Below are 12,357 nucleotides of genomic sequence, written 5' to 3'. Positions count from 1 at the left end.
ATGGAATTTGGGAAATACTATTCTGGGGAACTGATTCTGAGGATTGGTCTTCTGGAAATTGACCTACAACCGATACATTCAATAACAAAAGTTTGAAGTACTAAATGGTCAAAACTGGTGATAATCACTAAGAACAAAGATAAATACTTATTGTTTTTACAATCGCGTGGTTTCTTTTATTTCGTAAATCGTGATGTGTCAGTTCCGATGAACATCCAAGCTTATATCTACAAACATGTCTAATGTGGTGATGTTTATATATATTAAGTTGCTTTCAAATCTAAGTTGAACATATACCTTTAATTCATACTGGTTCTAAGGACAGAAATAAACGCACAGGTGAATTATATTTCCCGACTTTAAATTCGATTACAATATTGTACTAAAGAAAGATTTAAAACCACTAACATAATTCCCAATAATCAGTTTTGAGAATCCTCCATGTTCAATTTATGAAACCTATAATACAGAGTGAGACATTGCACACGAAAGTACGCGCGCTGTTATCAGTGCAATTCAATACCTTAATCGTAAACGAGTGCTTGAGCATCCCAAGCATTGAACTTATTTAGGTGAACAAATAAATGTTTTCGTAGACACGATTTCCAAAAATATAAGGAAACTTGTTTTCATTAAAATACTGCAGTAACCTAAAAAATAAAAAATCTAATCACATAATCTTATCTTCTTCCTCTCTCCAAGTTTATTACCCACGTTTATAATTCCCCATGGCTCAGTCAGCTTCCTGTTTTGCCTTCCTCGATCTTTGATTCCTCTGTTGTTTTGGCGCTGCTTCGTCAATTGACTCGCTTTTTGAGTCGTTCATCGCAGGTTCTGCCTCGACGTTTTTATTTTCTGGCGGTGTGGCTACTCTTCAGCGGATCTGTGATTCTTCCTTAGAGTTTCGAGTGTTTCATCTGTAGGTACGGGATCATTGTTCGAAACATCATCGATGACTTCTGATCACTCGATGTAGTAGTGATAGTTTCGTCAATGATCCAAGCAGTTGATTCTTCATTGGAATCATCCATTTTCTCAGGACATGACACTGGTTCAGTGTTATCTGCGCCTGCCTGCTGGAGGAACTATTAGCGGTGTTGCTTTCTGAATTTTCGCAACCATTAATCGTAGTTGCGGATTCGTCAGATGGCGTTACTTCTGCTTCAGTAACTTTCTCAACCTCAGGTAGTTCGTTCGTGATGGTGGATTTCACGTTCGATACTTCCACACTTGTCTTTGTGGATGACGAGTCTGTGCTTAAAACATTCGATGTATTTTCATCAGATTCCACAGCATTACTAGATTCTATTTTAACATTATCACTTTCATTCTGATTTTCCTCACTATCCTCACTAGAAATTGTAGGCTTAACAGTTGATGTAGTTGACGGCAAATTATCAACACATTCTATTGGATTTCGCACATCTGTTCCAGTATCCATAGGCTCTTCTGATTGAGTTTTCAATTCAGGTTCATCAGTACAAACCATTTCCGATGTGTGTGAGGACGTTTCTTCGACAGTAGCTGATGAATCCTTTTCCGATTTCTTCGCAGTAGTTTGTGATGTATCGAGGTTTAGTATTCCATCGTCCGTTGTCTCTACGGGTGAATTCGAACCAGATTCAGGTGTTACAACGGCGCCTGCCTTCTCTACAATTTCCTTATCAGTTGAATCATTTTCGACTTTGATTTCAACGGCTTGCAGTTCACTAAGAACACCACTAGGGTGAGCTACGGGTGGTATTTCCCTATGTGATGTTACCGTCCTTAGGGAAATTGATAGATCCATTATATCAGGATCTACGTTCGGTTCAGCATTGGGTAAAATGGGGGATATGGGGATATTCAAGTGAATCATCCTCTGGAGAAGTTGGTTCTTGCTTTACAGCTCCTAGCATGGAACGGCATTATTGTACACATTACCACCTCGATGCATATCTTCGTCTGTTCCGGACAATACCCGGAAAGCATCGCTTATCATTTCGAGATCTGATCTCTGCATCATCGCCTGATGTATGACGTGGTCCGGCCCAGTTTTATTTGATGATGTGTCGGCGAGTTGTTTCCAATCGGTTGTAAACCAGAGAAATCCAACGGTTCGTCTTCATTCCAGTCGGGTTCACTCTTGATTTTCAAGGGCAAATCGACGTATGATCCACGCAGACTGACGTACTTATTACTATCAGGGTTTTCAGGGTCAGGCATGAGCTTCTTCCATCTGGAACGACGATTTTGGAACCATACTTGGACCTGTAAAAATAAAGGAATGTTGAGGAAAAATTGTTTTTATTTCTTCGATTGCTCAAAAAATTATCTTCAATTTGGAATTAGATTTCATATACGATGTTAAGGCTTAGTGTCTTACAGTTTGCTGTTATTGTTGTTTCATATTACATTCATTTGCAACTTAATGAAAACAATTAGAAGGACATAGACCAGCATGCTTGTGGTGATTTAAGATTAGAAAGACACATTTTGAACGAATTAGAAAGAACAGCTTATTTTTTAAAAGATACATTCTATGGCGTGTGATTGGCTGAATTGTCGCCCGCCAAGGACACCAACTTTTGAGAGCCCCAAATCCATGAATAGCTATGAGAATTTGAAAAACTTCTGTGGCTATGAGATTGGAACTAATTTTTTTTTAAATAAATGCATTAATCTTACTGTTTTTTTATAAATTAAAGAACCTCCAATCTTTACTTCAAATGACTTAGTAAAGTAAAAGTGAAGCAAAGTATCTATGAAAATTTACTTAGTTGATTTTTTTAGCAGATAATTTTTTCAAGAGCGAATTTGATATTATGGAATTTTTAATTGTAATAATAATAAATTCAAATTATGGACTTTTTCAAAGCTTTCTGTGGTTTCCAGTTAGCAGTTAGTCTTGTGAACAAAGGCGTAGGATTGCCAATCCGGAGATGGCGACTTCGATTCTTGGAACGGCCTAGGATATTTTCGGGTGGGAAACATTCTTGGCTCCCGTGGGCATAGTGTATCCAATGTACTTGCCACACAAGATCAATATTCATGCAATTGGCGGGCATAGAAAAGCTTTCAATTAATAACTATGGATAACTATGGATATACCACGTGGACAGTTTAACGGGAAGGGGATGTATGGCGAATGTCCACGGTTCATACAAATTTTTGAAAATTTATATGAGCACTTGTCCACGTCCACGGGAGGGGTATCTAAAACTGACTAAAACTTGTCCACGTGGTATATGGACAACCCCTAAGTTGTGAAGATCAGGCCAAGTTTCAATTGGAATGTAGAGCCATTGAAGAAGAAGAAGATTTTTTAAAACATATGCCCAAGACACTTATCAATGGGTACTAACCTGTTGTTCAGTAAGCTTCAGCTCTGTCGCCAAGTGACATCTTTCGATGAAGTTGAGGTACTTTTTTTCAGTGAATTCCTTTTCTAATACCTCCAGTTGCTCCACTGAAAAGTTGGTACGTTTTTGGCGGTATTTGGCGCTTTCCCCTTTGACGTGGATAACACCAACGATGGTTACATCTCCATCTGGATCGAAATTTGATGTTAATAAGTCTTATTGTTATTTTGTTTTTTTTTTTTATGAAATCATGGCCGATTCTTACCTCCTTCTTCTTTTTTTATTTCGGGTCCTCCAATCGGAGCAACTGGCGTATTTGTATTTAACTGTTTCTTCGGTGGCTTACGGGGTAAAGCGCCAACGGGCACATCACTACCAGTGCTCCATCGCGTTTGAGTCCATGGTGAGGTTAGCCCAGCATCTATCCTTTTTCCCTTTGCTCTTCTGTTTTGGAACCATACTTTAACCTTCATAAAAAAGAATAAAATTTTAGACAAGAGGCATATAAAACCAAGTTTTTTTTTACTCTACCTGTCTTTCAGTCAGTTGGAGGCCTTCTGCTATTTTAGCCCGTTCTTTGAAGTTGACGAACTGACGCATTGCGAACTCCTTTTCCAGCTCCACTAACTGATGGCGATTGTAAGGAGTTCGCTTTCTGCGGAACCGAGCACGCTGTGCCATTAGTTGCTCCATAGTTAACACCGGTTTAACGTCTTTTTGTTCTGCCTTGATCTCTGTTGGCAATTGCACATTTTCTTCCGTTTTAATTTCCTCGTTGGTATCCATTGGCTCGGGCTTGATTGCCACACCATTCTCCACAGGTTCCGAATTCACAGGATCTGGATTCACAGGTTCTGAATTTACAGATTCGGAGTTTACAGGTTCTGAATTCACAGGTTCTGGATCCACAGGTTCTGTTTTGATTTCCTGTTTGATGGGTTGATTCTCGTCGCCTGATACGACTTCCTGTTTAATGCCATCCGATTCTAAAAACAATGAGTCATTAGTGAACTGTTTTGAATAATGAATGAACGATAATATATGAAAACATCTTTTATAATAACATAACAACTTAAAAAGTAAGAATACGTAAGTTTTGCACAGTCTTAACGAAACTTACACGGTATTCAACTTTCCATGCTCGTTTGGATCCCAAGAGAAGAATTTCTTGAATATTCTTGAAGAATGCTGCTAAAAATAGACTTGTTTCCATTTTGAAGTAAATAATTTGAAGGATATCTAAGTAGAACGAAGTGGATAACATTGGAATTATCACACTTACAATATATTTTAACTAACCTGACAGAACAAAGTTTTGAGTTTCTGAAATTTTTTTTTTTTTTTTTTTTTTTTTTTTTTTGTCTTTATTATCGAGACTTTCAGCCCGAGGCTGGCTCGTCTCGTGGGTTTCTGAAATTTAACGTTTTCATTTGAATGTGATATTCAATCCAACTTATACAACCGAGTACACTAGTTGCTTTATTTATACGAATCACTTATAGATAATGATTTCTTCTACTCGAACACTATCTATCGCCGGATTAGGTTAAAATTGAATATATTACATTTGGAATACTAAATAAATAATGCTAACAGATAAACGTATTAAAATAATGAATAACACAGGTGCTATTATATATATCCTTGAAAAATGCTCACGAATAAAATTTTGGATTTCAATGAGTCCAAAAACAAAGTTCATAATTTGTATGTCGTTACCTTTGCGTAGTGCACACCAATAAAAAATAAAGAAATCCTTTGCGATGGTTAGCTTTTCGTTTGGGCAAGGTCCGGAAAACGATCACCTTTACCCAAAAACAAATTAACACTTGACTAGCCTCTTCATTCAATCAACTTCACTTCTTCCGCACGGTATTTCGCTTCCAAATTACTTTCAAAGTAGCCCAGGTACGCAAACCAGGGTGGCGCCGGCCTCGTGCTCGCCAGACATCTACAATTAGAGATCCGTACGGTACGGTACCGGGGTACCGTCCATAGAAGTATGCATCAGCAATGGGGTTAAGATCTGTCCGATAACTTGTAAGGGGTCGTACACTTATTACGTAAGCATTTTTTCTGGGTTTTTCGACCCCCCCTCCCCCCATGTAAGATTTTTTTCATACATATGATTTTTTATTTATATGGAGCGTAAGATATTGACCGACCCCCCCTCCCCCCATAAGCGCTTACGTAATATGTGTACGGCCCCTAAGGCCAGAATATATTACGAAAGAAAGACAAATGATACACACACAACAGGTCATGCTACTGAATGATAATGAAAGATTGGGAGGGAAATGTGTTTTGTGTAATGAAGGAAAGTGCAACGGAAATGATAAGAAGCTTGATTAAACTAAATAGTTTTGAACAAAACTCGGGAGTTATAATAATTAAAATAAAGGCTTTTGTGTAATAAAAGGTATTGGAAATTTCGTTTCAAGATTTTTCGAACTTTCAACTAAATATAGATTCAAATAACTTTTATGCTATTTTTCTTGTTGGAATAGCTATCGCTAGGAGCAACTGTTTGTTTCAAATTCTTTGAAGTTTCATTAACGTTAGCATAACTATAAAAGGGCCAAGCTGTTTAAAAATGCATACTTAACAGTTATAACATAACTGTTTTGTGTGAAATGACTAATACAAGAAACATGGGAAAATTTTGTTTTCATGGATAGATAGACGTTAAGATAGTTATAAAATTAAAAAAAAAAAGTTCAGAGCAGATAGCCCATTTCATCAAAATTTCACTTAAACTTCGTACGTGCCGCTGTAATTCAGCTCAAAGTATAGCATCTATTGATACATCTGACCGTTCATCACATTGAACACTCTCTGTTGTAAGCGAGGCCTGTATGGCATATTTTCTATCGAAATGGAAAACCTACCTTTTGCTATGCTCGTCATGATCACCGAAAACAAATTTATATCGTATACTTTACGATTCCTTATTAAATTAGATTATTTTTGGTTGAAATTGAGGAAACCAGCTCCTCGTGAAAGTGAAAGACGCTCAATATTTTTTATTGAGATAAAAACAATAGAGGTTCGGTTCACTGCACAGGTCTATTATTTTGATTTATTTATAGAGTTTCAATTCCTATAGAAAAGCGGTAGATACAGTTGAAGTCGGCTTTCACGCGGATGATTATTGTCTTTATTTAAATAGGAGATTATTTCCAAAAAAAATCTGGATTTGATTTAGAATTTTAAAATCACACAAATTAGTTACATAGGGTTTCGAATTATAAAATTATGCATTTATGCAAAACTAGCAGACCCGACGAACTTCGTATCGCCTAAAATGGATTTATTCTCCGCTTAGTTCTCGAGTTATGCAGAAATATATGTTTCATTTGTATGAGAGCCCCGCATTTCAAAGGAAGGAGGGGTCTCGAACCATCTTAAGAAACTTCCACCGGCCCCAAAAACCTCTGCATACTAATTTTCACGCCGATCGGTTCATTAGTTTCGGAGTCTATAAGGTTCAGACAGACAGAAATTCATTTTTATGTATATAGATAGGTACCTATATTATCTCGATATTCATATTTCATTTTGAAAAAGCAGCAAATCCTTAAGAATGTTGAATTTAGAACCCCACAGACCAAAAATTGTTTAAATATAAAATTAACCGTTTTTTCTTTTTTTTCCCTTTATTCCTTTAAATTTTTAAATGACTTCAGTGCTTCACTTCAACAAATTTTACAACATTGTAGAGGCATTCTCATTTCCTATACCATCGAGTTTTATCTAGGTGCATTGATGGAGGAAACGCCCCTGTGACCCCATGGACCATGGACCATAGTAGGCGAATTTAAGTCCTAATGAGCTTAAATAAACGGAACTAAATATTTGCATTCTGGAAAAGCTTCTTCCCAAGCAACCAGAAGTTCGGATAAGAAGGGCTATTTTGGCTTAATCAGCTCTCATTTTAAGTAATTTTTCGTATGGTGGGAGCGTAAAAGTGAACTTTAAAGTTTCGTTAAGGATGCTTGGAACTTGATGTGCACCATAGTGAACCAATTAGTTCGGTTAAGAGTAAATTTAAGTAAAATCTGAACTTCTGGTTGCTTGGGTTAGTTATTGACTGGAAGGCCCGGACGGACAGTATATTACTACACTGTGGGACTTCATCTTTAAAATAGTCGTTTTTTGAGTGATAGCCCCTCGGTACAACTTTCTATACAGTTAGACTCAACCAATTTGAATGCAACGCGAAAAATCTTTCTTAGTTTGACACTATTATCGTTTTAAGATTATTTACAATTTCATTTAGAAGCTATGACGAAAACAGTGATTTTAATCACAGAGGTTCGTGTTATGCAATTAGCTGCTATAAATCCTAGTCCAACTAGCAAGTTTGTTATATGTTTTGCTTGACACGGATTTCTATTTCTCTGATGTATAATTCTGAACCGATTTTCTCGCAATAAAGTTGCATTTGATAGATAGCCTTGATGGTAACTATTCAATTAATAGCAATTAGCTATCGCGTTTAATAGTTGTGTGAAAAATTGTGTATCAAATCAAAAGGTTGGTGTCTTGGATAAATGCGAAAATTGCAGTGTCTTTACTAGGTGAATAAATATGGGTTTTATAATAATTTGAAGAAAAAATAAACGAACAAACAGTTTTCCTTTTGGATAAATAACGGTTTCTGAAATCAGGGGCTAGTATTGTTTAGTTCTTCAAACCCTTCAGTTCCGATGGATCATGTATGCTCCAATCACTTTAAATTGAACACATAAAATTAAAGGAGAGAGTTAGATGTGCAGTTTCTTTTACAAAATTGTTCGTCGGGATGTTGGCTTTCCAGCATAAACATCTGAGGTTTAAGAGTTTCATTACGTCCTGAAGATCCTAATATGAAAAACTTTGACAGCAATTTCTGTCTAAGAGCATGTAACTTGGCAGAGCAAAACATGCTTATTGCTTAGGCTATTTGTAAAGCATTGTGCGAAGAAGTCGGATTCGATTAGATATCGGAATTGCTTGGTGAATTCCGTTAGAATCCAATCCTAGCCCTGTTAAGGCAGCATACCGAAAAACCAACAATCAATCCCAAAAAATGTAATAGAAAATACAAGATTGAACAATCGGCGAAGGACACGGCAATGTTTAACGGAAACTGATTGGAAACTCGATACTTGGAACGTTAGGACCCGGTTGGAACCTGCACGAGTTGCCCTCCTTGTTCGAGAGCTGCAAAAGGTGAAGGTGAAGGTTGCAGCACGGGAATTCCGCGCAGTTGACCCAATTGTGAGTACATACATCATTTAAGTATTACATCTACTACAGTGGGAGCAAGAAGGCGGAGCTTGGAGTTGGTTTCGTAGTGTTGCTAGATAAGCAGCAGCGTCGATTCATTAGATGAAGGCCGGTAAGTGATCGCATCTGCATGCTGAGTATTAAGGGCAAATTCTTCAACTACAGCTTGCCGATAATGTTATTTGCACCAACAAACCCGATAATGCGAATAACGAGTTCTATGAGCGTCTCGACCTACGGAATGCCTAGAACACGATATGGAATTTATGACGCAAACGCACAGGTCGGCACAGGGAAGAGTCCTTTCGCTCAGTGGAAAGTATGGCCTCTACGCAACTACCAATGACAACGGCCTGAGGCTAGTCAATTTTGCCGCAGCCAGAGGAATGGCTATCTGTAGCACCTATTTTGCACGCAAGAATATTCGAAAGCACACCTGGAGACACCCAAATGGCGATACGTGTTCTCAAATCGATCATGTTTTGGTGGACGGTCGGCATTTCTCAGATGTCATAGATGTGAGGACCTTCCGAGGCCCAAATATCGACTCTGACCACTATCTGGTGATATGTAGGATTCGCTAAGGTAAGATTCGCTGAAAGATTCGTAAGAGAAGGCTGTCCAGTATCACCGGTTATAGGCGTGAGAGAGCCATGCGGCTGAACATACAGCGAAGGACACCCAACTGGAGAAAATTTGAAAATATGGTGGCAACAAGTCCACGAGGTGGTCAATTCAACAGCCACAGAGGTACTTAGTACCACACAAGGAAACCAACGGAAAAACTGGTTTGATGTGGAATGCCAAAAAATGCTATGCTAACTGTCCCATGTACATAGGAAATCCCAGCAAACATTGGACAAATATGCGGATAATAGTGATGTTTTATTTTTAGCTTTTGTTCTACCAACTATGTATCACGTTCGTTTCTTTTTCTTGATTGATGACAAAAGAAAGTCATCAATCAAGAAAAAGAGAAACGATGATACCCTGCAGTATCACACACCGCTGCTGGTCGGACGCTCGGTGGCAAGCGAGCCTCTATTGTCGTTGCAGAAGCAAACCTGCCTCAATACGACAAATAGAAGCACATGTTTGTGGATTCAAACGCAAACTGACTGTTGTTCAATTCTGATACACATAGTTGGGTAGAGAGAACAGGGTGAAATGTTGCAAAAGCAGATCTGATGGATACGGGGAATCGACTGATATCCCATCGTTATTAGCTGGTTATGGAACAACTCGCAAGGGCAGCCGTTGTATAATTGGCAATACGTCCGTGTACTAAATGGAATAGTGTGGGTTCAAGTCCCACCGGCAGCCGAATCTTTTTTCGCAATATCTCTTAAAAACACCCTAAGATGGCAAACTTAACTATGTGTATCAAAATTAAACATCTTTTCCAAAAAAAGAAAAAATCTGACTTCCCTCACAAGTCATCAATCAAGAAAAAGCAGTTTATGGTTTAACTAAAATTCTTCTTTTTATTGGCATTACATCCCACACTGGGACATTGTTATTAACCACGAAATTTCAAAGCCAAGTAATCATTTTTGCATTCGTAGGCGGGGCAAGATGGGTCACGGGGTAAGATGGGTTTTTGAGCCGTCGTATACATTTTAATGTGGAGTTTATGACTTTGTAGGGGGAACAATTTGTTTCTACTTTTTTGTCACTGGATTTGATGATAACATTTCATTTTGGTAGAGTATGTCAAGGTAAAATATTTTTCAGCATTGTTTTTTTTTACGAAACACACTTTCTATAAAACGTGTAATCTGACGAGCAATGTAAAATTTAAACATTTATAGTAATATAGTGAAAGTATCATAAGTTTTATAGCTGATGTTGTACTGATTGCGTTGAAATAAACAATCTAACAAGAACTTGCAAATGGGGAAAGATGGGTGAGCACATACCGAAAGGCATAGTTTGTATTCAAAACATATTCCATTGCTGATTCAGAATAGAACCAGTGCAGTGACCGCGGTCGAAACAAATTTGTAGTGTATAAAAAAGTGCTGCAGATCCGGAAGACGTGCGCATGTTTTTGCTTGCAAGGGCTGATCGATTGTTATCAAGGGCAATGCTCTTGTTAATATTGCGATCAAGCCTATGCAAATGCTCAAACATGTTCAGCGTCAGATTTATTGAGGAGAAGTAAGGTTTTGATAATCCGTAAATTGACCACGCACGCACTCACACAAACGCACACACACATTCACATTATACACACATACATATACACAAATACATACATATACTGATGGACATGGGTATTCGTCATGTTTTCATAGTAGCTCTATTAAAACATGACGAATACTTTTGTCTATCAGTGTAGACATATAAACACACATACTCACTCATATACACACCAACAGATATCTATATTATTGGAAGCGTTTGGTACGGGAGGTCCACGCTTTCTTCCTTTCCCCTCGATTCCAAGCTATTGAGTGACTTTAGGTATTCCTGAAGTCGCTTACTATCTAGGAGTCAACTCTGCGGTACATACTGCGTAGTTTGCCTGCCCATATGAAAAGAAAAATGACGGAATTCAGAAACCGTCATTTTTCAGGATGCTTTCAAATATTGGCTACGCATGTATGAGATTAGAGTAGATTAGATTAAAACATATTCCATTGCTGATTCAATCATTTTAAGGTTACTTTTGAGCATTATGGTGTTAATTTGTTTATTAAAAATGTATGATTTTTGTCGGTAAGAAAGCAATAAACGGACGGCTTGCTTCCATAAGAAATTGCAGACATTTTTTAATGTAGAGCCATTTCTTTGCCCAAAGCTGTAGAATCCTATTTTATTCAATAAAATCATTGGCAATACAGCTATATATCTGTGTGTAATTTAATGGAAATTGAAAACAGTATTATTTGCAGGATTTTAAGGTTGACTTTTTTTATTGACAGAAAATAGACTCCTACTGTATTTACTCTAAATGAAATAAAAAGTGGAATTTTCATTGATTCATACCCCTGGCCCCTTTTTTAACCACGTTGAAAAATTGAATTAAAATGTTTCTGTATTGAGACATTCAGGATTCGCCTAAGGTGACCCATCTTGCCCCATCCTACCCTATATCATGAGGCTAACACGTTGAAACATTTTATGCCCAGGGAAGTCGAAAAAATGTCCAAACCTAGAACTAGACTGGACCGGGAATCGATTTTTATATAAAAATAGCAAAACTATTGGAAAAAATGAAGCAACTATTGATTTATGTACAATCAATTTTTTTTTCGTTTTTCACTGTTTTAACGGAAAAAGCCCATATGACATTTGGCATAATGCCATTTTGTGTGACGACTTAAACGTCTAAAGGCCATTTGACATAAATACCTTTAGGCATAACGACCATTGGCATAATTTGTTGGATACCTCGAGGCCACTTCCACTTTGCTGGATACCTCGAGGCCAATATAGTAGATGACTCCTTCTTTAAAAGTATGCATTTTCCAGGAAAAAGGCTAAATAGTAGATGACTCCTTTAAAAGTACACATTTGCCCGGAATAATGATGATGATGATGATGATACTACCATCTATTGTAGCAAGGCACCTGCCGATAGCACTGGCCATATCTGACATTTGCCCGGAATAAGGCAAAATAATAGATGACTTCTTCTATAAAAGTACGCATTTGCCCGGGATGAAGTAAAAGAGTAGATGACTCTTTCAAAAGTATGCATTTGCCCAGAAAACGTAGATAACTACCTACAAAAGAGTAG

The 12,357-nt window shown here is 37.6% G+C and overlaps 1 protein-coding gene and 1 long non-coding RNA gene across 2 annotated transcripts in view; both read right to left on the bottom strand.

Moving 5' to 3' along the window:
* Positions 1-1,876: 1,876 nt before the first annotated feature.
* LOC134223967 (lysine-specific demethylase 4A-like) overlaps positions 1,877-12,357 on the bottom strand; it is a 48,702-nt gene continuing 38,221 nt past the window's right edge. Inside the window, 5 exon segments of the mRNA XM_062703185.1 lie at positions 1,877-2,034; positions 2,037-2,250; positions 3,345-3,529; positions 3,607-3,808; positions 3,873-4,327. Coding sequence (XP_062559169.1) covers positions 1,892-2,034; positions 2,037-2,250; positions 3,345-3,529; positions 3,607-3,808; positions 3,873-4,327 — 1,199 coding nt within the window. The 3' untranslated portion in view covers positions 1,877-1,891.
* On the bottom strand, positions 4,808-9,476 carry LOC134223968 (uncharacterized). Its single transcript, XR_009982795.1, has 2 exons — positions 6,230-9,476; positions 4,808-5,292 (listed from the first exon to the last, which is right to left on the bottom strand). It is a non-coding gene; the product is annotated as an uncharacterized LOC134223968 (long non-coding RNA).

The sequence above is a fragment of the Armigeres subalbatus genome, chromosome 3 (genome assembly GCF_024139115.2).
Source record: "Armigeres subalbatus isolate Guangzhou_Male chromosome 3, GZ_Asu_2, whole genome shotgun sequence".
NCBI lineage: Eukaryota > Metazoa > Arthropoda > Insecta > Diptera > Culicidae > Armigeres > Armigeres subalbatus.
This window is presented reverse-complemented; position numbering and strand designations above follow the sequence as displayed.